This window comes from Myripristis murdjan, chromosome 17, assembly GCF_902150065.1.
Source record: "Myripristis murdjan chromosome 17, fMyrMur1.1, whole genome shotgun sequence".
Taxonomy (NCBI): domain Eukaryota; kingdom Metazoa; phylum Chordata; class Actinopteri; order Holocentriformes; family Holocentridae; genus Myripristis; species Myripristis murdjan.
In genome coordinates, this window is record NC_043996.1 from 23,533,064 (window position 1) to 23,558,256 (window position 25,193).

Consider the following 25,193-nt stretch of genomic DNA (forward strand, 5'->3'; position numbering starts at 1 on the left):
TTCCCTGTCTCCCTGCATGTATATATTACTGTTATTTAAATTAAGCTCACGATTCATTGCTGCTTGGTTTGTGTTCAAATTAGTGACATATCTACTTTCACTGGCTGGTACTTTTTCCATTTGTAGCTGTAGTTTTTGTGTTACTGATCTCTTTTTTCCCACATCATGTCTAACTAGGTGAGCACACCAGCATGGAATAGCACTTCATGTCTGAATACAATATTATGGTAATGTCATATTTTGCATGTTTATGACTATACCTGTTATATGGGTGCACCATGAGATATATCTGCCTTATGCCCTCCACCCCCTTAAAATCCAAAAAAAATCCATGTGTTAGAGGCCCACAAACACAGCAACAGCTTATTGATGGCGCTGAGAAAAAAAGAGGACATTACCGTGAGACAATAAACGAAATATTTATTTAACAGAAAATACAGAATTTCATTATAATCCATTATAATGTGGGAGACAACATGGGACATTAATGGCCACCCTTCTTGGGCGGGAACAGGGCATACTCGACAGCCAAAGCGACGGTGAAGGCAGCAAAACCCCACTTGAATCCTTTGAGCAGCACGTCTGACAGAGTGATGGCCCGGGCGAAGCCGCCTGAGAACCTCCACGCCTCGTTCCTGCAGGGAAACAAGAGGCGGGACGGGAGGGAGGGCAGAGGTCAGGAATCAGGCACATGCAAGTGAATGGAGAAGGGATGACACTGACCTCAAATTAAAGTAAAGCCTCTGGGTGACTCATGGACCAGGCGCCAAAACATTAATACACAACCACTTGAATTTGTCTATGCTTTCTATAATCCGTGGTCTCTTCTGTCAGGTGATGATTTCAAGAGTATTATAACAGTGTAAACGATATAATAACCATTTTGATCCAAAGATCTTAACCCTCCCTGTTGCCTTCACCTTCATCCAGATTGAAACTGGATGGCTCTTTTGTAGTCTGAACAGTCACAAATCACATGAAATCCGACTTTTGCAAGTCTGATCGAAACCACATTTGGGAGGTAGTTTCAGATCGCATTTGGACAGATGCGTCTGAGTCTGAACAGCTCCCAACACTCAGATCGGTTTTGACTGTCCGTGACGTCACTCTATGCGTGCTGAATGACGCCTCCGCGCAAACATCGTTGCCACAGCAACCTGTCAGATCGGTCAATGATGTGGCCCAGTCTGAACAGAGTCAGATCCGATTTGGACACTTGCTAAAAACAGTGTGGACAGTCAACCCTAAAAATCGGATTTGAGAAGAAACCTGATTTGAATCAGATTCGCCTGCAGTCTGAACGCGGCCTTAGTCATGTCAGTGGAGTAAAGAGGCTCCTGACCATAGCCAGGGTGTAGTTTTGCTTTAGTTAGTCATGTTAGTGAGATAAAGAGGCTGCTGACTGTAGCCGGGGTGTAGTTTTGTGTTAGTTAGTCATGTTAGTGGAGTAAAGAGGCTCCTGACTGTAGCCAGGGTGTAGTTTTGTGTTAGTTAGTCATGTTAGTGAGATAAAGAGGCTGCTGACCGTAGCCAGGGTGTAGTTTTGCTTTAGTTAGTCGTGTTAGTGAGGTAAAGAGGCTGCTGACCGTAGCCAGGGGTCCTTGAGGCCTCGGGTTGCCAGTCTCTGCTGGGTGAACTCCAGCGGGGTGCCCTCCACCTTCCACTGCTTGTAGTCCGGCAGGCTCGGCTTGCTGTGGCCATGGTCCCCCCCCATACTGAAAAAAAAGCCACACACACACACACACACACACACACACACACACACACACACACACACACACACATTAACCTTCCCATGATACACCCCCATATTGCGCTGTAGTTTTCTAAGCTGCTGTTACAGCCTGCGCTGCTTTGAACTCAAATGTATTTAAGCAAACACAACGTCAGGCTGAGCCGAGCACTTAACCTTACATTTTGATTATTAACTGTAACGAAACCCAACGACAAAACCTATAAATTACTGATTGATTGATTGATTGATTGATTGACTGATTGGTTAAAGCTGCTCGTGCACCTGGCCGTTTGTTTGCTAACCTCGCGTTAGCTTGCTAGTTTTCTCAGCCACGGATCCTCAATTCTTTATCGACACACACACAAACTGATATTTACGGAGATGCAGCGACACCAAACACTGGGTTGAGTCTACCAAGAGTGAGTGGAGGTCCAGTGGTAAAGATTACAGGTAAGGAGAAACTGTACCTGAGAGATTTGTTGTGACCTCTGCGGCGAGACGGAAAATTGCGACAAGTAGCTGCGCCGTACGGCAAAACTATGGCAACCTTCTTCTTTGGTGTTTGGTGTCAGTGAGCAAACCATCTTAGAGGCGCATTACCGCCACCACCTGGACTAAAGTGTGGCGCAAGAGATGAGGCAGGGAAAACAGAAAAATACTTTGTTTTAGCCGAATTAGTTTCTTTTTTTTTAACCCTCCTATTATGTTTTGGGTCAATTTGACCCCATTCAATGTTTAACGTCTCTAAATAAATCATTAACATCATTTTTTTTTACTACCGGGTAAACATGAAATTCACATGATGATATGTTTTCAATGTCCTGTACACACTTTGTAACGCATTGGTTATAAATAACAAAAATATGTACTTAGAAATAATATAAAGCCATTAAAAAAAACAAAAATTAATATTTCTTTCCAATTTTAGGCCAATCATCATGAGATTTTATGGTGATTTGCATATTTTTCCATAGTCACGTAATAGGAATACTGGATGTATAAGTGGGAGTGGGGTGGGGGATTGTGTTTTATTTAAAGGGCTATTTAGGTCGTCAACAAAGAAACATAAAGTGGCTGACACTTTATTAGTTATAATAATTTTGTGGAGGTTTAAACTGCTGGGGTCAAATTGAAAATGAAAAGTTGTGATGTTTCACCTTCCTTGGTGACTGAAAAAGGTGATTTCTCTTGATATTGTGGTCTCTACAGTGAATTAGTACATGTTTTCCACTGTTTCTGGTTGGCCACAGTGTATGCATGTAACTATGCCAACCTAAACAGTCACTAATTGTTGTATTATTGTTGTATTATGCACACACTTTATCCATAAATGTATAATGTAAGTCAGCAGCTTTTTCATTGTTTGTTTATTAAGAACTTAGGTGTAAGTCAAGCAGAATTCAATCAGTTCATGGCACAGGTGATAATCACAAATGATTTGCATACAAGAAATGTCAATCTAGTAAATATCAGCATCCACAAAGTATTCGCACACATTGATAATCCTTTAATTATGCACAATTATTTACATAATGAATCAAACACCCTCACAGTCAGGCCACTGTGGTGAATCTGTGGTGTGTGTGTGTGTGTGTGTGTGTGTGTGTGTGTGTGTGTGTGTGTATTGATCAGTCATAAAAGCATGTTAGAGTTTGCTGTTGGGGTTGAGCAGCTCCTTCAGAGCGTCCATATTCTCCCCCTCTGGAGCCTCAGGCCAGGAGCTGTGGTCTGGAAACACACACACACACAATCAGAGACCAACAATTAGTATAGTGTGTGTGTGTGTGTGTGTGTGTGTGTGTGTGTGTGTGTGTGTGTGTGCTAACAAAATGTACATACTCGGTATCTCCCACAAGGCGTGGTAAAGACTTTGTCCTGCATCGACCCTCAGGGTGGCTCCTGAGATGTATGAGGCAGCAGGAGAGAGCAGGAAACACACCACTGGGGAGATCTGAGCGCACACACACACACACACACACACACACACACACACAGACAATTCAACATGGAGAGAGAAAAGACACTACAATGACACTGGAGGAGCACCACAGACAAACAGCATCTAATCAAAATATTACCAAATATTCTTTATTTATCAAAATCCAGGATTTCCACGGCACAGTGCCGTGTTTGTCTGTATGTTTTTGGCTGAATAGCTCATTTTAATGTCCCGTGTTTTACGCTGGCTATTAGCTTGAGACTTGACTGACTGGAAAAACAAAAATATTGCGGACAATTTTGATGGCATTTCCAAAATTATTCCTCACTTCATAAAATATCTCTGGGCTTTAACCATGGTCGAACGCCTGAAGTATTTGTTCAAATTACCTTCAGCATCAGAGGTGGGATTCCCTGAGGTGTTGTCTGAGTGTGTGTGTGTGTGCTCGCATGTGTGTGTGTGTGTTACTCATCAGTTACACACCTCCTCTGGTACTCCCAGTCTCTTTGCAGGGCTGAAGGGAACAGACATCTTAAAAAGCGTCGGCCCAAACTCCTTGTAGTTCTCCATCGCAGTCTTGGAGAAAATAGTGCCCTGCGTCCACAAAATGAACACAATCAAAGCCGTCCAACCAGGGACTGGACAATATATATCGATACAATATTGATATTGTGATATTATCTGGGATTTTAAATATCATGCTGTAGCATGAGTGCTATTTTATCCTGGTTTTAAAAGCTGGATTACAGAAAAGAGATGCTGTTTTCTGAACTTGGTGGTCTGTTCTGGATGTTATTTGTCTCTACCTGCTTGGTTGTCACATCACAACACAATATCAGTGTCAAAGTACTTGGTCAGAAATGTTGTGATATTTGATTTTGTCCATATCGCCCCGCCCTGGTCCACCCTGTACCTACAGGTGCGACGGCATTGACTCGGACCCCTGAGTGGGCCCACTCGATGGCCAGACTCTTGGTCAAGTTGTCCACTGCTGCTCTCGCTGCTCCGGTGTGCCTGTCAGGTTAGGGACAATCAGATGGACAGTGTGTGTGTGTGTGTGTGTGTGTGTGTGTGAGAGAGTTCCTGCTGAGCACAAAGTGAACGGTGGCAAGTGTGTGTGCTGCTTACGCCATGCCTGGGAAGCCTTTCCACATGTCGGCGATGATGTTGACGATGGCGCCTCCGTGCTCTTTCATCCATGCGGTGTACACTGTGTGGACAGAGCAATAACACACACACTTCTACTGATTCTGAACACACACTTAGTCCAGTTATTTTATGAAAAAACCCAGGACAAATTGCAAGAGAAGCAAACTCAACTGATTTTGTATCCTCAGTTTGTCCTGAGTGAGGGAAAAAAGTCCCAAGGAATCCCATTGGTGGAAAGTTTTGAAAATCACCTACATATGACCATATAATACCAAAAAATGGCCTTTTAATTCACTGTCATATAGTAACCTTTCAATTCACTGTTATATAGTAACCTTTTAATTCACTGTTATATAGTAACCTTTCAATTCACTGTTATATAGTAACCTTTTAATTCAAGGTTATTATATATATATAGTAACCTTTTAATTCAGTTTTTTAAATATCTTTTCTGGCATTTATTCCTTATATTCCTTATTAGCGCATATCAAATCAGATAATGTGTGATATGCATGTGTAAACAGAATAATTCAAAGAACTTGTAATTGACTTTTTTTCTTGTCTTTGTGTGTGTAATCAACTTGTGAATTTTTATGGTGATATCTGAAAGTGAAATTTTGAACCTCTTTCCCCTGTGTGCTAAAAAGGGTGTTTTTTGGTATTATGTGGTCATATACAGGTGATATACAGGTGATTTTTCCCCCTCACTCAGGATATACTGAGGATACAAAATAAGTTGAGTTTACTTCTCCTGCAATTTGTCCTAGGTTGACCCCAAGTTTGGCCTAAACTTACTGGACTAACTGGTCCAATCCACAGTCTGTCTCTCTCTCTCTCCTGTCTCTTACCTTCCTTGCAGCAGTGGAAGGTCCCAGTCAGGTTGGTGTCGATCACAGCCTTCCAGCCTTTGGAGGACATGTGCTCCACCGGGCTGCTGAACTGCCCTCCTCCGTTGTTCACCAGGAAGTCGACCCTCCCGTACCGCCTCAGCACCGACAACACCAGTGCCCTCACCTGCCGTGCAAATCGCAGCTTAGACGGAAATGCGTGCATGCAGTTGCACTTTCAGAGTTTGACGGCGTGTGCAGGCGTACCTCGTCCTCGCTGCGGATGTTGCACGAGATGGGAGTGACGGATGCAGGGCTGGACGGGGGGATTTTCTGCTGGAGCTCCTGAGCCGCTGCCTCCAGCCTCTCGGGTTTTCTGCTGGCGATCACCACATTGCAGCCTAAAGCCACAACACGGGTTAACAACATGTGTGTGGCAAAACTGATTAAAATGACATGAGCATGGAGCCATTTCAAGAGGTCAAAAAGGTCAAAACAGTTGGTTCTGTGCTACAGGCCATCACATTTGACAAGTAGGGATAATTTACACATCACAGCTCGTCCTGATGACTTGTGACAAAATGAAACATGTTTGATTTTGTCTGGAGAGTCCTAAGAAGATAACAAAACAGCAACCGCACACTAAAACACTGTGCATAGTGTGCGGTTGCTGTTTTGTTATCTTCTTTATCCTTAAGTTCAGCTCCAGCACCTTTTCTAAGCATATTGCTTACTGATGAGCGGTGGCTTTTTCTCACTGTCTGGAGAGTCCTAGAAAGCTGAAGTTGTGTGGCCGGGTGTTGCACTGCATGAGTCTCTCCTGTGTTTTCCTTAAGACTCTCAGGAAACCTTGAGGGCTTTGCAAACGAAGACAAAGTCCTCCGGCGTGTCCCTATCTTCACTAAACCCAAAACTCCTGCATCTAGTAAATGCCAGCAAAACATTAACATGAATATATTTAACATACTGATAATTCCTGGGAGCAAGAGGAGAAAGGACTAATGAATGACAAAACCTGGACTAAATGAATATTAAAGGTGTCCAAGTATCCAAGTGCACACTGATCCTGGCTGCTCATTTTGTGTGCCTTTATTTTTAGTTTTTAACATTGCTGCCTTATCTCTCCATTATGAAGATACAAAAAATACTAAATTTGCAGCCACAGTGAATGCCAAAGCTTGCTTTACCCAGATGACTCATCTGTAGTCCTGATTTTAAATCAGCACACAGAGGTAAAGATCATTTCTAGGCAAACTGGGTTGAGGCTTGAATTTGTATGGAGTCAGTTTCTAGTCTGGGGTAAAGTTCACTCGGCTCCGCTGCTGTTATTTCTCCACTTTATTCTTCAGACTCGCTGAGATTAAAAAACCTCCTGACTCACCGAGCTCCAGCAGCTCTGCAGAGATCGCTTTGCCGATGCCGGTCCCCCCTCCCGTCACTATCGCAACTTTGTGGGTAAAGAGACCCGATCTGAAAACACTGGAAGCCGCCATGTTTGCGTCTTCAGTCCGCTGCGCCCCCTGGTGGATCTCGGTGTGAAGTTCACCAACAAACCCACTAGACCTCTTCATGGCCTACGTCAACTGAAAACACATGGAATAGGATTTTGCTTCCCTCAAAAGGGGGGTGAGGGGACATGTTTAGCCATGTTGGTCATACCAATCGATTGACAATCCTTACAATTTATTTCTCATTGAAAAGGGGACTAATCAGGCTTCCTAACAGTATAAAAGACAACACCAATCGGTATTGTTAAATGGGAGAAATTATCAACTGAAAAAATATTGCAGGGAGATTTTGTCAAAAAAAAAAAAAAAAAAAAAAAAAAACTGTATGAGATACAAGTTGTATCTCATTGGAAAGAGGACGAATCAGGCTTTACAACGGTATAGGATACAACACTATTGGGTATAAATAAAGGGGAGAAATTATAGACTGAACAAGCGGTGCAGAACTTTTTGCCTAGTTTACATAAATCATTGTTTTAACATGGGTGTCAATGGGAAATTGGGACATCACCTATTTCAGCATTTTTCAATACTTTCCACCACTGGGATTTCTTAGGACTTTTGATACGTTATAACCAACATATTTATGATAGATATTTAAACAGTGAATTAAAAGGTTACTATATGTATAGTAACCTTTTAATTCACTGTTATATAGTAACCTTTTAATTCAAGGTTACTATATATATAGTAACCTTTTAATTTACTGTTTAAATGTCTCTTCTGGCATTTATTCCTTATATTCCTTATTAGCGCATATCAAATCAGATAATGTGTGATATGCATGTGTAAACAGAATAATTCAAAGAACTTGTAATTGACTTTTTTTTCTTGTCTTTGTGTGTGTAATCAACTTGTGAATTTTTATAGTGATATCTGAAAGTAAAATTTTGAACCCCTTTCCCCTGTGTGTTAAAAACAGTGTTTTTTGGTAATATGTGGTCATAAATAGGTGATTTTCAAAACTTTCCACCAATGGGATTCCTTGGGACTTTTTTCCCTCACTCAGGACAAACTGAGGATACAAAATCAGTTGACTTTGCTTCTCTTGCAATTTGTCCTAGGTTGACCCCAATTCTGGCCTAAAATTACTGGACTATTAGTGAAAACTCTGAGTCTGTTAATCCTGAAATGAGGGAAACTCTTTTAACCGGTAAATCACCAGTTACGGGTGGCCTGGAACGCAGCATGAGTTTTCTGTTTCTCAGAGGGAGGTAACTCAAAGCAGAGAAAGAGGGGTAACTCCAGCCTGTTTCACAGAGGGAGGTAACTTAAGCTCTCGGTCAGTTACCGCAGTAACAGACTCCATGAAACTAACCTGTGTCCACCTTTCAGCCACACACGGTATTTAACTTCCTCATTCATTCAGTCAGCAGGCGAGTGTACTCACATATCCACTAAAATTGTCGTTTTCCTCGTCCATTTTAGCATAAACACTCCGTTAAAACATGCTAATCCGCATTGACATGTTAGCGCGTTTGAGATGTTTTGCCTCCAGCTAAGCCCCGCCCCCCACATTACGTCACACTGTATATAAACTGTGAAGGGGCACAGATCCTCTTCTCACTTGCGCCCCCCTCTGGTAGATTAACGTCATAACAGCGCCCTGCACCCAGTAGGGGTCATATGATTTGCTCAGGGGCACATCAACTCAGCAGCTCCTGGCAGCAGTTTGGGCCTGAAGGACCGAATAAGACACAACAAACTCCTGACGCTTCAGTCGGTGCTGATTATGCATCCAAATTAATTGAAAAATGATTTACTGCCACTTAAACGCAAGGAAATGTAGGACATTGGAATAAAACCAGACAGCAGACATCACAACCAAATTTGAGTTGCTGTTATCTAAATTGATGAAGATTTCATTGCCTGATTGTGTTTGAATTTAAGTGCTGTCTACAACAACTGTTTGTAAGCCAGCAGGTAAGAAAGAGCTATTTTCTGGCATTTCAGTCACTGCAGCGATTAACACATCACTCAGCATGTTGGATTTTGTTCCTCGCTTGAAAACAAGGTGATAAATAACTACAGGACAACATACAGACAGCACTCAATATAAAAATGGTTAAAAATAAGACACGCATTTCCTTTGCCCTGCATCACTGTCACATCAAACATTATTGGGAGAACTCATGACCACAGGACACATTTTTAACTCAAGTTTCACTGAAATCACTTCTGGAAATGATCGTCCTCTTGCAGCGAAGGCGAGACGGCTTCCTGTTGTTACAGGCACACACATGTTGATTTCTACGCTCATGATAAAAACAGATGTACAAAGACACAAACACAGGAATCCACTCCAGACTGATTTATTTTAGGATGTTGAGGCTTTGTCCAGATTGGTTAAACTATAGAAAAAGTCCCAATTCCGCCAGTGACTTTTGCACTGGTTTACTGGTCCTTCAGCTCCCTCAGTCTCCTGATAGCGGACTTGACTGTGACAGCGGAAGTTGTGCTGCAAAAGAGAGGAAAAAAGCAAAATGAATGTGCAGAATATCATTACAACTTCACTCTAGCCTGACACTGAAGTTATTTAAATCTAAAACTAAGCACTGGAAACTCCACCCTTAAACAACTCAATTGATGATATTTTAGAGTTGTGTATTTAAACACAAGGATGCTTCAAACTTAAAAAAATAAATAAAAAATAATAGAGTTATGGAACAATGTTTTTTTTTTTTTTTTAAAGATAAACAGTGTTGTTTCCACATTATATATCTGTAGCTGCTCAATTTGCACAAGGGCGGTGAAAGGTCGTTAACTGTGTTTCAAGTGGAAAATGTTGTATGATGGCTGCTATCATAAACAAAATAAAGCTAATTTTTCATTGAACCCAACAACATACATACAGAGAAGAATGGTTTGTGTTTGTGAAGCATTTAAAGCACAACTAAATGTTAAATTGCAATGAATTTGAGCAACTGACCCGATTAATGACCCGGGTAAATAAGGTATTTGTGATTCTGATGCTAGTTTTCCTGGTTTGTGCTGCTGATCACACCTGACGCATCTACCAAGTCAATGCAGGTTATATGAAGCAGTTTGATGATTAACGAGATTAAAGCCTTGATTGGTTCCCGTTTTACCCAGTTTATGTTGAAAACCAGAATCAACAAAAGTTAAAATGTAATTTCCAGATGAACTGGAGCTATTCCTCTGGTTTTACTTAAACTAAGCATGACCAGTCTTCTGTCACAGCACGATTTGGACAGGCTAGGGGAGATCAAAGTGTGACACACTATTATAAACAATATCAATTGTGACAAAGCTCATCTGCTGATCGGTAAAACCAGACCTTCCCACTTGTATCACATTATGCTTTAAGCTTTCCATCAAAGAAGGACTTTGAGAAGAGTTTTAGTAGACACACGAAAAAAAGCTTAGATGTCTGGAATCCATTGTCAGATGGGTAGACCTGGATCAAGAATGCAAGAATCACAGCGAGCAAAGAGAAACCTACTTGTAAGTCCAGGCTCCTCCAGCCACGGTCTTCATGCAGGACCCGCAGTGCCAGATACCCACAGCCCTCCGCTTCATCTTTGTCTGCAATCACACACACACTGCATCATTAACAGCTGCTCTGCACATTCAGTTTGTACAGCAAGATCTTCACTTCTGCTCCAAGAGACTCTTGCACTCCCTTCACTTGTGCTCAATGTAATTTCTCTACAGCATTCCTTGACGGTCCAATCAGTCAATATTCAGCAACGCCTGGCTGTCTCCTTACCTTGCCGCAGAAGGAGCAGGTGTATTTAGCATGCTGGCTGATCTCAATCTTCTTCACCATCTTCCTGAGCGACGCGCCATAACGCGTGCCGTATTTACCGACGATCCCCACCTTCTTGGTGCGCTTGGCCTGGGAATAAACGAGACAGTATTAAACACTCACAGGTGTGGGACATTAGCTTATCTATCCTGCAGGATATTCCATTGAGCAGGATCAGCAAGTTAAGCCAGATAACTTGAAAAGTGTCACTGAATATCCTCTTTGACAATCATCACAAGGGATGGCTGGATCATTATCCTACACAAAACATTCAACCTTTACTTTACAGATTCATGTTACTGCCACTCAGGATAAGCTTTTCAAAAGTTATGACTAACTTTCAAATCCTGGTTTGGTATTCCCCAATTAATAAGTATTACTGACTTATAATCCAACTGAGTTTTTCCTCTATTAGGCAGTGCTGCCAATACACAATAACACAAAAAAAAAATTAACAGGCGTTGACTGGCAATGTCGTTTGCAGAGTTTGTGTCGACACCGGAGGATAAATTTTATATTTTGAAAAAGTAACCTCCCGTCATCAATCTTATATGCTATAAGCTTCCTCTATGCTAAGCTAGCAGGCTATACTAGCCGGCAGCAGGCACCAGGTTTAAAAATACGATAAACCACATAAAGCCATAAAACTGGCTGATGCATGAAGCTGCTCAGCTCTACACACGCGGCTGCTCTATGTTAACTTGGTTTTCCAGTTATCAGAAACCTAAGCAAACCGGCCTTCACTGAAACGGGGGCTTGGTAAGCTAACAGCACTGCAGGCAGCCATTGCTGTTCCTACGGGATTTGAAAACATCGTTTTTCTCATCTGGACAATCACAAAACCAACACAAATGAGGCTCGGCTCTGATGTGTAAGGACACCACGAAGCCCTCCGATATGTGAACATGTCGTTTTAATCTGTATATTTGTTAGATTAACACGGATTTGGAAGGGGACATTCTCCGCTCACCATCGTATCAGTGGAGACGCAGGTCCAAAGAGGGAGAGGCAAGCGCGCATGCGCGATTTACCCTGTTCGTTACGCTGCATTATGGGACTTTGAGTTTTAGGATCTTGTTCGTCAAAAACAACAAATACATGCACACAATCTTTGGTTTATGCTTTAATTAACACCCATGGGTTTAGCATAAATATTAGTCACTGCTATCCAAAATAATCTAATCAAGTTTCCTATAAAAGCGTCAGGAGTCGCGTTAACAGGGGTAACTATGGACGCTTTAGGGGGTATGCGCATGCGCAGTCCCGCCGCGGACATGGTCATATCTCTGCTAGCGTCTGCGGGCTGCAGTGTTTATCCGGACTGAGTGCATGTTAATGCTGCCTCGGACATGAACCCTCGGCTGTAAGGATATAATTTATCTAAAATATTAACTTCAGGCGACAAAACGACGCGAGACAACATGAAGCTAACACGGAAACTGGTGCTGGCTAAAGCGAAGGCCTCTGACCTGGACAGCGTGAAGAAACTTAACTGCTGGTAAGTTAGACTCTTCAGTCACTGTCAAACCTGGATTTGCATGATGTTAGAAGCAGCTTCGTGGCTTGTTTTCCCCTCTTATGACATGCATTTTATTTGTTTGTTTGTTTGTTTGTTTGTTTGTTTGCAGGGGATGCAACCTAACTGATGTGAGTATCCAGGCATATTCAATATTATTAGACATGATTAGATCAGCTTTAAGTTTTACCTGTTACTTTTTACTCCCTCCAGATTTGTATCTTCTCTCAAATACCCAACATTGAGGTGCTGACACTCAGGTTAGTATGTGTACACCCCAACACACACACACACACACACACACACACACACACACACACACACCATCACTCATGCAGTGTATTAAATAAAGCCTGTGGTGTCTTTTCCTGCTTCCTGTCCCTGCTCAGTGTGAACAGCATCTGCTCCCTGTCTCCCCTGGCCGGCTGTCTGTCTCTGTGTGAGCTCTACCTGAGGAGGAACATGATCCCCTCCCTCTCAGAGCTCTCTCACCTGCGCCCGCTCACCCGCCTCAAGGTGCTCTGGTTGGCCGAGAACCCCTGTTGTGGAAGTGACTCCAACCAGTACCGGATGACCGTGCTCCGCTGCCTGCCCCGCCTACAGAAACTGGACAACCAAGGTGAGTCTTAAAACCCCATACATGGAGCCCCAGTGGTTTTGGTGGTTTTTATTTTATACTTTAACTGAACCACATCTGTGAAAAGTGATGGACACCGACACTGCACTGGGGTACAGCTGCACGATATGGACAAAATTTCATACCTCGATATTTATGCCAGATATCTGCAATACACAATATGACTATGTGTTCACATTTATTCAAGCATTCTTCTAAAAACAGCATAATAATACCAAAAGGATGCACTTACTTTACAAAAACATATATATATTTTTGATTAAAACAGGACCGATCACTCTCTTAGGCTGCATTAAACTAAACTTTTGCTGCAACCTCTGTTTCGACGCGATGCTTCAGCATATCTCAAGTGAAGCAACAGTGAAGATTGAGCATTTTTTAGAAAACAGTGTAATACCAACTGGACGTAGAAAATGCAGTTACTTTATAAAATATTTTCTTGATCAGAACAAACCAATCAGTGTCTTAGGCTAACCCAAACCCTAGATTTGACATCGTCCATATCTTTGCCTTCTGAGGTATTAATATCAGGCATGTTCATGTCTAGATAATGAGATGATAACAATGTGTGGCTCAGCCCTACACTGGAGTGAAGTGTTTGTGTGTGTTCAGTCGTCACAGAGGAGGAGGTCACCCTCGCTCTCGTGGAGGGGGAAGAGGTCACCACCCCTCCCACCCCCGTCCAGACCCAGGTGTCCTCCAACGGGCTGACCGACGCAGAGACCGAGAACGACCCGCTCAACTACAACATGGAGGAGACCAAGTGAGCTGCCACACAAAACACTCGGAAGGAGGGAGAGTTTTATCTACAACACTTCTATTAAAAACCTTCTCTTCTGCCTTTGTAGTAAAATCAGGGAGCAGCTGGGCATGAAGCCTCTTTCCAGAGACAAGTTCCCCTCTCTGTCCTCTCCGTCAGCCAGAGAAACCAAAACAGTGGTCAAAAAGGTAGCTTACACTCAAAATATTCTACAGCCATCAGGGAGCTGAATGAATGCTTTTCGAGACCTTTGGAAGGCACATTTTAACAAAACTTTGAGACTGATTTTTGAACAAATCATCTTTCTCTTATTCAGATAAGCGATGCTGTAGTGTCAGAACATCAGAAATGTTCACTGTGATGCAGAATAAATTCACTAATCTTTAAAACTATGGATGGATAAATGCAATTAGACTACATTTTTATATTGAAACTAAGACCTCATCATTTAAAATTTGACTATTAAATTGCCCTTTAAGGACTAATATTGATACAATTTAAGACTTTTTAAGGACATGTTGTATTTGTATTGTGTTTATGAGCAAACTCCTACATTGCAGTAAAGGAGGACTGTATTTTCATCATTTTTTCACCCTACTCATAACTCCTTTTGTATTTTCAGTCTCACACTCTCGAGGCGGTGCTGCTGTTGCTGAGGGATCTGGATGAGGAGGAGCTTCACGTTGTGCACACGGCCGCCCAGAACAGACTGCAGACATACACACTTCACTCCGAGACGCTGACAGACTCGCTGCAGACACAGAAAACTGCTGACGTCCAGCTCTAATCCATTTCACGAGACGCACTAAAGGCCAAACTTGAATCAGCTCCCCTCTTCCACACTAACACTGCACCTTAGCTGTCAACAGAGCAGGGATCAGCAACCTGGTAATTTAACCCCTTTTCTCCCTCATTGCAATTAGGGCTGCGCATTATGTCGATATTGTGGTACGACACTAGATATTGTCTCGGATTTTGGATATTGTAATATTGTGATATGACATTTGTGTTGTCTTTTCCTGGTTTCACAAGCTGCACTACAGTAAAGTATATTTCTTAATTACCTGACTTCCTAACTTACCTAGCTTTTCTATTATTTTCTTTTGTCCATTTAGTTACTCTATAGGAATAAAAAAAAAAAACTCACTGTGTAGATATTTTGTGAAAGCACTAATAGTCATGCCCACAATATTGTCACAATATCGATGAGGTATTTGGTCAAAAATATTGTGCTATTTGATTTTGTCTGCATCGCTCAGCCCTAATTGCAACATGCATGTTTCTGTTGTTTGAGTGACACGTCATTCCTTTGGTTGGTCCATTAATTGTAGATGTGGAGGACAGTAAATCATTTCCTTGGCTTGCTTTTTTTTATAGCAGCATGTCTGCCTGCCTGCCTGCCTTTTCAGAGCACAAGAATGTATGTTTTGCTAAAATGTAAATAAGACATTGTACCTATTTGTGTAAATAAAGAACAAAAACTGCAATACATAAAGTTTTTAATGTGAATTTTGTTCACAGACATGGTCATACGAGGTGTAAATGTCACATTGTGCCATGTGGGTGCCATAGAGCCACTTTACCAGTGATATGTTTCAAAATGTATGTTCATGTTCATGTGTGTACAAAAGCTTGGTGTGCATGATCTTTTGTGTAAGTGACAAATCCAACCAGATTATCAATCTGATGGGCAAAGTCACCTCGCTACATTATGCCTGAAGGCTGTAAGTCGGCATGAACAGTGGTTCTCCATCCTGGTCCCGGAGCGCTGCTGGTTTTCTGTCCTGACAGGAAGTTAACTGGAAGTCACCTGGGCTCTCAGGTGTGAATCAGTCCCTGATTACACAGCAAGAATGAAAACCAGCAGCTCTGTGTCGTGAGGACCAGGACTGAAAACTCTGTTGGAAGTTTCTGGGCGGTCTAATGTCCTCTGCTCTCAGTCGCCCTCCTCCTTCTCCAGGAAATCCATCAATGTGCTCGTTTCCACGGGAACCATCAGGTACTCTACTCCGTCTGCACCCTGGAGAGAATCATGGACACAACAGTCAGTGGAGACCAAAACGACAAAAAAAAAAAAAAAAACTGCACAACAACGTGAATGTGAAATGTTTCCACCTTGCGTGTGCGGATCAGTTTGTGGTCCCTGAACTCTGTGAGCTGCGTCCTCAGCGTGAGGTCAGAGTTCACCAAGAACGCCTCTCGACAGCGCTGGTAGAAGTCTTGGAACGACAACCCTGCAGCACACACAGTCACACACGTGCAGGGATATAAAAATCAAAATCATAGCAAAAAAACAAAAAAAACAAACAAACAACCATCTACACAGCATTTTGGAGTTTTGTATGTGTACCTGTGTATGAAGGGTTGTCCTTGTTTTCGAGCTGAAACTGAACCAGCAGTTTGAAAATCCCTCTGCAGAGAGACAGGAAACAGCCGTGAGGCACGCAAATAACTCATAGCTTTGATGTTTTTTCTATTTGAAGGTGTGTGTGTGTGTGTGTGTGTTCATGATAGGGTAGTTATTGGTTGGGGCTGATGACTGGTTGAAATATTCGTTCTTTTCCATATTATCATATCGGTTGTAGGTGCTGATATGGAAAAGTAAAATCCTCTCCTGATATAGATGTGCTCTCTCCTGTGTCCAAGTTAAACCTTGCTGGGAAATTCATTCATATTGAAAAATGATACATTGATTTAAATCAAATGCTGTATATTTGATGAGTTATCTTGTTAAACATGTTCATTAACGTGCAGTTTTGTCTTATTTTTCTTGTAACACTGAGGTTTTTCCATTTACTGTGAATAATCATTAGTAGGAAATATCAGCTCAGTCAGTTTCCTATTAACTGGTGCTGGCCCTGAAAAGTGATGGTTACTGCAATGTGTGTTTATTTTGGCCAACATTTACACTGTATACTGTCATATATCTGTGATGAGCTGATGGATCAGGTCACAACTGGCCAATTAATATATCAGCCGGGTTCTGGTGTGTGTGGTACCTTGCGTTGGTCGTCAAGCTGCGCAGAACGTGTGTGAGGGAAGACAGAGCGAGAGCCCCCGTCTGCTGCACCAGGAGGGAGTTTTCGTACGACGTCTCCTCTGCGTAGCGCTGGAAGGTCACACACTCCCACCACAGCCAGTTAAACTGGCTCTGCTTACACTGGTCCCACACTGAGGAACACACAGCCAGTTCAGCATTTTGTTTACAGAAGTCCACACACAAACAACCGGGTCCCAGTGGGTTAGAGTTTATGAAATAGAACAGGGGGTAACTGTATATTGTACCATAAATATTAAAAAATATAAAAAGATATTTGCTATCACTGGTGCTGAAGCAAGGAAACAAGAAACGGACAAAAAGTCGGCTTGGTAAGGCAGCTACTAGGTCGCTACGCAATTCAACAAAACAAAACAAAACACCCAACCCCTCACCCAGCGGAGCATTGATGTGGTCAATGGAAGCCACCAAGTGCAGGTTGGGAAGGGATGCCAGCTGCCCCAGTGCACTCTGGGTCTTCTCTCCTCTGAGCATCGGCCCGTCAATGTTATGGATTAACAGGTAAACGTGCAGATCAGGGTCTGAGGGGGGAGACACAACCAAACGTTTCAGCTGCAGACACAGCTTACAACCCCACATACTTCTTATCTTACAACAACACACACAAACATCCACAGTGCACAGACACACACACACTCACTGTCTTTGAGGGTTTGGGTGATGTACTGGATTTGGTCTGACGGCGTCCGGAAAGTTCCCTGGTGATCTAGAACCTCGGACGTCAGAGCATTCAAGATCTGAAGCAAGAGCAAACACATCGATCGTTAAATGTGTTAAAACCTATTAAATATATTTCCACGTCCATCAATACTTGCTCTCGTGTTTCCCCTGTAACATTTTTTTCATAGCGGCGCCGGAGGTGTGTCATTTTGCTTTTGGCTGCACTGTCGTTTGCAAGCTGTGCCACTAAAAGCATTATTAGTTTTCGAAGAGTTTTAAGAGGCACTAGTTGTAAATGCTGGACCTTATCTTTCTCTGGTTGTGTTTTTGTTGGTCCACGGCTGCCAAATGAGTTTAAAGGAAACACTGACTTGATCATTCAAATGGTGTATGTGTGTGTGTATGTGTGTGTGTGTGTGTGTACTGACGGATTTGAGGGTGATGGAAGGGAAGAATCCATTGACCACCAGGTGGATTTCTTGAGACAAGTGAGACACTCGGAAGTCCTCCAGCAGAGCCTTTTTGCTGCCCAAGCCGTAGACGAGCACGCTGAAGCCCAACCTACACACACACACACAGACACACACACACACAGACACAGACACACACACACACAGACACAGACACACAGACACACAGACACAGACACACTTTCACTTCATCTAATAGACTCTGCAAATGCATGTTATTTTTCTTTATTTACTGTTTTAATCTCTTATCTTCACAAAATCTGATTAGTATCTGTGATCAACATTATGATACTGGATAGCTGTTCTCATTTTCTCTATGTACACTGTAGCAGTCCCTATCAAATAAACCATAAATAAAGGAGTGAATAAATACTCAAAGTGGTGAGCGCAGCCACACTCACTGTAACTGCAGCATCCATTTGCTGAAGTGTCTCTGGTGTTTGCTGTGGAGCTGCTGGATCTCCGATGAGTAGCCGGATGACTTTCCCTCTAAAAGCCGGAACAACGTCTCCTGTGAGCACGAAGTGAGAATGTGTCTCAGCAAGACGAGGACGCAAGAATGCACTAAAAAAACGGTTTACGACATGCATCGCCTCGCATACTGACCCTGTCGAGTTTAGGAGTGTGTAAACGCTCCAGGGTGCGGTCTGACGTCAAGACCTTTGAACTGCCATGGGCCTCAAAATACTCCTCGACCAGACTCGGCTAGAAAGGAGAAAAAAGCGGTTTTAACACGAGGGCTGCAGGATTATTGATTCTTTTTAATGATTAAGTTTGATCAACGGCACACACCTGGTTGAGGGGTTCTGGGGCGTTCTTGCTCTTCTTGGCAGGAGTTTTGTAGAGCGCTGAGGACTGGCTTTTACTGGGAGTTCTGAGGTGTTTTGTGTTTTCCTTGTCCTCCTTCTTGACTGTCTGCCCCTCCTCCTCATTTTCCTCCTCTTCTTCCTCAGAGTCTGAGGGTGACAGCTCACTGTCGCTGTCTGACCGGAGGCTGGGGGCTGAAAGCATCCAGCAGCATTAGATAATGGTGTAACATGCCCAGTGAGAGAAGCTACGTTCATTGTTGCTTGTTAACTCACTTGTCATTCTCTTCCTGAGCCTGTGTGGCGTTGTGGAGACAAACTGCACTTTCTTGCCCTGTCACACACCAGGAGGCAGCAGAGGTTACACTCCAAAAAAAAAGACAGCAACTCTGGCACAACAGAAAACTGGGCTTCCAACGACAACACTGTGATATTTCTGGCCCTAAGAAATATTTTCTGTTCCCAGCATCCCGACAACCTGCACACCCACCCAAAGCTGTGGGACCATGTGCTCAATTCATTAAGTACAAATACCTATGCCACTTGAAGTAAAAAAAAAAAAAAAAAAAAAAAAAAAAAAAAGGTCTAGTTGTTTTGACACAAGAAAATACATTAATGTCTGTCTTTTATTCATCACCTCTGAAAAAATGAAAATCTGAAATTGTGCAATGCAATAGAAATTTAATTTAGAAGTTTAGCTTTTATATTGTAACATGATACTGGGCCATAAAAAAAAAAGAATTATATGATATAGACTAAATAAAAACAGACTACTGCTAGTGGCAAATCCTATATAACAGTTGAACCAATGAACTGTAATGGCATGCATAGGCACTTTACATTACATGGACATTAAATATTTATAGAAATAATGTTAGAATAAAACAAAATAAATCAATGTATGATTTTTTTTCCCTTAAAAAGGTAATATAATCTTAACAGGTCAATGGGTCTGCAGGGTATTTGAGAAAAAGAAAACAAATTTGTTCTCGTGTCTCACCCTCTGTGGTGTCCTGCTTTCACTTCCATGGCCTGAAGAGAGAAGGAGAAAGAGAGGAAGAAGAGATTTACCTGTTAACAGAAATGAGATATGATGGAAGCAGAAAGGCAGCGGGTGTGTGCAGGACTCACCGCGGCCTGTCCGGGTGGGAGTGGAGGGCTCGAGCTCAGGGGTCACGCTAAAGGTCACGTTTTTCCCGGGAGTCCGTGCCAGCTCACTCGCTGCAGACACAAACAGAAGCGAGAGGAGTGTGTGTGATAAATCTGTTGCGGCGACACACCGGTTACAGCTTGTGTTTATATATGTTGTGTCCAGAGTGTCTCACCTGTCTGGGCCATGCTGTGGGCGCGTTTGATTTTCTGGAAGGTAAAAACGGAGGCTCCTGCCACCGCAGACACACTCTCCTCGCCGTCTGTAAAGACAACAACTGATTATTTCAGAGCTTCAGTTCAAACACGTCGTTTTTCTGCAGCCACAGTGTTAATTTTACTGATAATAAAGGTAAATGTAAGTGTAGCAACAAGGTATTTTGTTTTATTTAGCTGTAGTTTGGAGCCCCTGCATTGATGTTATATATTGTTTCACTACAGGGATCAAAACAGGATCACATGATTATGGATAAAAAGCAGAGATAGACCGATTAAATCAGGCCGATATCTGAGTTTTCAATCTAAGACCAATATAAGTTTGATTAATTTTTCATTCACAACTTGTTGCTTTTTGTATTTTTGTTAAACAGTTTAGCTTTTGATTACCTATAGGAATTTATCTAGTTAACACATTTCTTAAATTTAAATTAAGTGTACTGCAGAGTCAGAGTGCAGATCTACTGAAGCAAACAGAGATAAACAAGACAATAATAGTGGTTGGTAAATGTCCATTTAACTTCAGCAGTTTTGTGTCTCATTTGTTTTTACTAAATTGTAGTATTTTATCAGATGAAAAAAACAAACAACAACAACAACGACAAAAAAAAAACATGATAAGGCATTATATATGGGCCACCCTGCTCTCTAAATATCGGCATCAGTCATTGAAAAATCATCAGTCCACCACTAATAACAAGAGGCTGAAAAAAAACTGTAATAGAAAACAAGTGTCTTATAAATTCAGAGGTAAATGTAAATGAGCAGTGTCAGGCTGTGTCTCGCTCACCGAGTGTGTTGTCTGTTCCCAGTGCTTGGACATAATTTTGCTCATCAAGAAGTTCATCTTCGTCAAGGTCATCTTCGTCATCCTCTCTGACTCGTCGGCCGGCTGAGCTCTTAAATTTCACCATCTTCTGGACGGCGCCCCTGCTGCCTGGGACACCTGGACACACAAGAGTCAACACACAGAGGTGACGGAGAGGCCAGACAGCCAGGAGGACGCACGGCATGCTGGGAGCAGCTGGGTGACGGGGTGTCTCTACGTACCGTCCTGTTTGTCCACGATGTGCTCCACCACATCTCCGTCCCCAACAAACTTCACCTGCAACACACTCATAACTACAAAAACAAACAAACAAAAAAAACAGTGTTACAAAAATCAGCATGAACTAACAGGTCTAACAAAAATCCAGCAAGAGAGGAAGTAACTAATTACATTTACTCATGAAAATAAGATTGAATTGGGGGTTTTTTTTGTGTGCACTTGTCCTTTTTTTCTTCTTCTTCCAGACAGTAATTTTACTTTTACTTTGGTATATCTTTGCTTTGTGTGTTGCACTTCACATTTCAAATCACATCCAGTTTAACAGTTATCTGGCTTTCCTTTGTTTTCTGCACTTTATTGTGAAATTCCCATGATTTCCACATTTTTATGGCAAACATCATAGGTTCACTTTCTTTAAAAAAAAAAAAAAAAAAAAAAACTAACTAAATGACTTTTAATCGGAGCAAATTTGAGACCTGCTACTTTTATTTTAGTTAAGTGCACTTCAACACCCGTGCTATTATTTCCTCTAAAGTTAAATATCATTAAAGTGACAGTATTTCTATTTAAGTGGGATGTCTTGGTAGCCTCTCAATCACTGCTACCAGGCTGCCATGAACTTTTTGTGTTTGTTTGTTTGTTTGTTTAGTTTTGTTTTGACAATAAACAAACACTAAACTGTAATATTGATATTAGCAACGACAGAGTCATTCATGCAAAGCGCAACTAGTGACGGTGGACAGGCAGCAAAAACATGTTAAAAACCCGGTAAACTTGAACGTCAGAAAGCAAAGTTGACCAGCCAAATGACGCTAAGTAAGACCACAAACAATAACTTACCTGAAAATGTTAGTATCGCCCGAGGAAAACATAAATAAAAGTGGTATAAAACTGAGCGCTACACCTGTGAGCGGTGTGACAGATTCCGCGCCATCCTGACAAGTCTTTAAACCACGTGACAAGTGAAAGGTCACATACTGGCCAATCAGAGCGGGCTATCCGGAAAAACATCATTTCCCAAGATGCATCTCGTGAAAGCCGCTCCTCAGTCTGGTTATTTATTTGATTTGGACTAAAAAAAAAAAAAGAGAAATGTTGTACAACATTTGCAGTATCGAGATACACATTTTATTCACCGGTGTAAATTTATTAAGCTTTAACATTTTTTTGAGTTAAGTAATTTTAAAAATACCCTTAAATGTATAAAGACCAAACAAACCTTGGACATTCATGGGAAAATACATATATTAATTTCTAGTTAGACTTCTTAAGTTTTTTTTTTTGTTTTGTTTTGTTTTGTTTTGTTTTGTCTGTCTTTTTCCCTTTTCCTTTTTCCTTATTATATATTCGTTTAAAACAACAAAGTTGATTAGTGTCCAGTCTGTGTTTTGTAATGGCCATGGTTTGTTTAATAAAGATTTATTTTAAAAAAAGAAAAAAAAAAGAAAAAGAAAAAGTATTTACTGGAGTGTTTTGTCGTCGCCTTTTATATAAATCAAAACAATTAAAATATTTCTTTTCATACTATCAAATTCTTAATTCTTAAAGACACATCTTATAGACACATCCTAAAGAGGGATGCTAATGCTTTCTATGACTGTATGATATGATCTGATTTGTTTTTACACTTGCCGCTATATTACATCAAGATGTGCCTAAATATTTTCTTGAAAAAAAAAAAATGGAAACAAAATACTTACCTATGTATGTGTGTGTGTGTGTGTGTGTGTGTGTGTATGGAGGACTAAAAGGGACAGAATGAAATAAATAAATACATCTTTAAATAAATACTTAAAAGTGTCATTAATTAATTAAAATGGGAATTAAATAAATAAATGTGTCATTAAATAAATAAATATGTCATTAAATAAATAAATGTTTCATTAAATAAATAAATGTGTCATTAAATGTGTCATTAATTCATTAAAATACCAGTTCATTTAATGTAAAAACATATATATAATTATTTCATTATTTATTTAATTATTTCATGGACCGGTGTTGCAGTGCTTCATGAATTAATTTTATCTGTCAAACTCACCCATCAAAGTCAGTGGGCGGATCCTAACACCTGATTGGTTACCCGGCACAGCAAGCCAAGACAGATCGACTTCAGATAATCAATTGATGCAGAGCAAGTAAACATATTCTAGAGTGAAAGTTTTTAACTGTTTTGCTTAACCCAGACGCTCAGGTTGCATAACCTACAGCCGAGAGACTTTACTAAACATCAGGTAAAGCATGCTGCAAGAACTGAGGCTCTCTGCTTTGATGTGGACACACTACGCCAGCACGGGATTTTACCTGCGTCTACACCGGCTGTCACCAGGGAGAGGAGGGAGCGCAAGCGGTGCAAACGTAAACAAATGAGGGGGAAGAGAGCCGGGATCCACGCTAGGCTACAGGCTACAGGCTACAGGCTACAGGCTACAGGCTACAGGCTACAGGCTACAGGCTAAAGGCTAAAGGCTACAGGCTAAAGGCTATAGGCTAACCCCTCCAGACCAGCAGGACCGTGGCTCTTGCTCTCTAATGTTCGCTCCCTCGACAACAAGCTGGACGAGCTACGCTTGCTAAGAGACACCCGCAGGAGAGAGACTGCTGTGTGCTTGCTTTTGCGGAGACATGGCTCCATGGAAACATGCCATCCCTGCAGGAGTAGAGCACTGAACACTGTCAGAGACCCTCTCACCCGCTCCACAAATACTTTGAGCTGCTTCCATCAGGCAAACGGTGAAAAGCAAAACCGCTAGAATGAGCAACAGCTTCCTCCAGAAAGCTGTTAGACTTTTAAACTGCTGACTTTACCATCAGTCGGGGATCCTAAGTGAAAAACTCTATCTCATTTTGTGTGCACTACTGCTGTATGTGTAGCTTAATGACAATAAAGCTTGATTTGATTTGATTTGATTTGATTTGATTTGATATTCTGACACACTTGGTGGCGCAACCTTTACTCGGTTCAAGCAAATGGGGGATTTGCAGGAGCAAATGTTACTGCGGTGCGCGATGCGTGCTAGATAGGTGCAGCCACAAAATGTGGAGAAGTTGCCCAGAACTACTCAGAGAAGCAGTAACTTTAACTGGAGAGGCTCTCAGCAGAACTCCTCCGGCTCCGGCAGACTTCCAGGCTTCAGACCTAAGCAATCGATTGGGCTAGATTCACGTTAGTCCCGCCCACTGACTTTGATGGGTGAGTTTGACAGATAAAATTAATTCATGAAGCACTGCAACACCGGTCCATGAAATAATTAAATAAATAATGAAATAATAATATATATGTTTTTACATTAAATGAACTGGTATTTTAATGAATTAATGACACATTTAATGACACATTTATTTATTTAATGAAACATTTATTTATTTAATGAAACATTTATTTATTTAATGACATATTTATTTATTTAATGACACATTTATTTATTTAATTCCCATTTTAATTAATTAATGACACTTTTAAGTATTTATTTAAAGATGTATTTATTTATTTCATTCTGTCCCTTTTAGTCCTCCATATGTGTGGGAGAGAGTGATTTTTTTTGTTTTTGAAAGTGTAGTTTTATTCTAAGAAATTCTAAGAGATAAAAACACACCTTAACTTAAAAAAAGATAATTCTGTGGGCAAAACGTCAGATACACATTCCTCCAATGGCAGAACCTCTCCTTACCTCTCTTTTTTGTCAAAGACAAAAAGGTGATCGGTTCAGTATTATTCATGGATAAGACAATAACAATAAAGCCCAAATACCTCAGCATGTGTACAGCAAAGAGTACATCTTAAATAAACTGGACTGAGGGGCCTGAGGTTTAATTCATTTTTAAGTGCCTGTCTCCTTCTATAACAGCCATACAACATTTTCAAGCTTTACAGTATATATGTGTGTTGCTGTTGCTGTTTCCTCCATCTGCTGTACACTCAATGTGCCAATTAAAATGCAAAATG

General features: G+C 41.4%; 5 protein-coding genes across 8 annotated transcripts; 1 reads left to right on the plus strand and 4 right to left on the minus strand.

Moving 5' to 3' along the window:
• Positions 1-400: 400 nt before the first annotated feature.
• ndufb3 (NADH:ubiquinone oxidoreductase subunit B3) lies at positions 401-2,337 on the minus strand. Of its 4 annotated transcripts, none has more exons than XM_030074656.1 (3): positions 2,203-2,337; positions 1,587-1,715; positions 401-635 (listed from the first exon to the last, which is right to left on the minus strand). In XM_030074656.1, the coding sequence occupies exons 2-3, from the start codon at positions 1,712-1,714 to the stop codon at positions 485-487; spliced, it is 279 nt and encodes a 92-aa protein (XP_029930516.1). In that variant the 5' UTR covers position 1,715; positions 2,203-2,337; the 3' UTR covers positions 401-484. The 4 variants fall into 4 exon arrangements, with proteins under 4 accessions (XP_029930516.1, XP_029930519.1, XP_029930517.1 ...); XM_030074659.1 differs by lacking the exon at positions 2,203-2,337 and adding an exon at positions 2,113-2,196; XM_030074657.1 differs by lacking the exon at positions 2,203-2,337 and adding an exon at positions 2,038-2,183.
• A 749-nt stretch (positions 2,338-3,086) lies between these two features.
• pecr (peroxisomal trans-2-enoyl-CoA reductase) lies at positions 3,087-7,184 on the minus strand. The gene is made up of 8 exons (XM_030073584.1): positions 7,032-7,184; positions 5,918-6,051; positions 5,672-5,837; positions 4,803-4,884; positions 4,592-4,688; positions 4,158-4,268; positions 3,575-3,686; positions 3,087-3,463 (listed from the first exon to the last, which is right to left on the minus strand). The coding sequence occupies exons 1-8, from the start codon at positions 7,141-7,143 to the stop codon at positions 3,381-3,383; spliced, it is 897 nt and encodes a 298-aa protein (XP_029929444.1). The 5' UTR covers positions 7,144-7,184; the 3' UTR covers positions 3,087-3,380.
• A 2,270-nt stretch (positions 7,185-9,454) lies between these two features.
• Positions 9,455-12,040, minus strand: rpl37a (ribosomal protein L37a). The gene is made up of 4 exons (XM_030074695.1): positions 11,898-12,040; positions 10,889-11,017; positions 10,622-10,704; positions 9,455-9,616 (listed from the first exon to the last, which is right to left on the minus strand). Exons 1-4 carry the CDS (start codon positions 11,898-11,900, stop codon positions 9,553-9,555), a joined length of 279 nt encoding a protein of 92 aa, XP_029930555.1. The 5' UTR covers positions 11,901-12,040; the 3' UTR covers positions 9,455-9,552.
• A 128-nt stretch (positions 12,041-12,168) lies between these two features.
• On the plus strand, positions 12,169-15,327 carry cfap410 (cilia and flagella associated protein 410). Its single transcript, XM_030074694.1, has 7 exons — positions 12,169-12,425; positions 12,556-12,574; positions 12,657-12,703; positions 12,833-13,062; positions 13,693-13,843; positions 13,929-14,028; positions 14,463-15,327. The coding sequence occupies exons 1-7, from the start codon at positions 12,349-12,351 to the stop codon at positions 14,625-14,627; spliced, it is 789 nt and encodes a 262-aa protein (XP_029930554.1). The 5' UTR covers positions 12,169-12,348; the 3' UTR covers positions 14,628-15,327.
• On the minus strand, positions 15,323-22,221 carry orc2 (origin recognition complex, subunit 2). The gene is made up of 17 exons (XM_030074693.1): positions 22,088-22,221; positions 21,250-21,321; positions 20,990-21,145; positions 20,160-20,246; positions 19,966-20,055; positions 19,835-19,866; positions 19,111-19,168; positions 18,821-19,029; positions 18,635-18,733; positions 18,430-18,539; positions 17,987-18,119; positions 17,539-17,635; positions 17,273-17,419; positions 16,840-17,011; positions 16,191-16,252; positions 15,956-16,074; positions 15,323-15,860 (listed from the first exon to the last, which is right to left on the minus strand). The coding sequence occupies exons 2-17, from the start codon at positions 21,317-21,319 to the stop codon at positions 15,777-15,779; spliced, it is 1,725 nt and encodes a 574-aa protein (XP_029930553.1). The 5' UTR covers positions 21,320-21,321; positions 22,088-22,221; the 3' UTR covers positions 15,323-15,776.
• Positions 22,222-25,193: the final 2,972 nt, after the last annotated feature.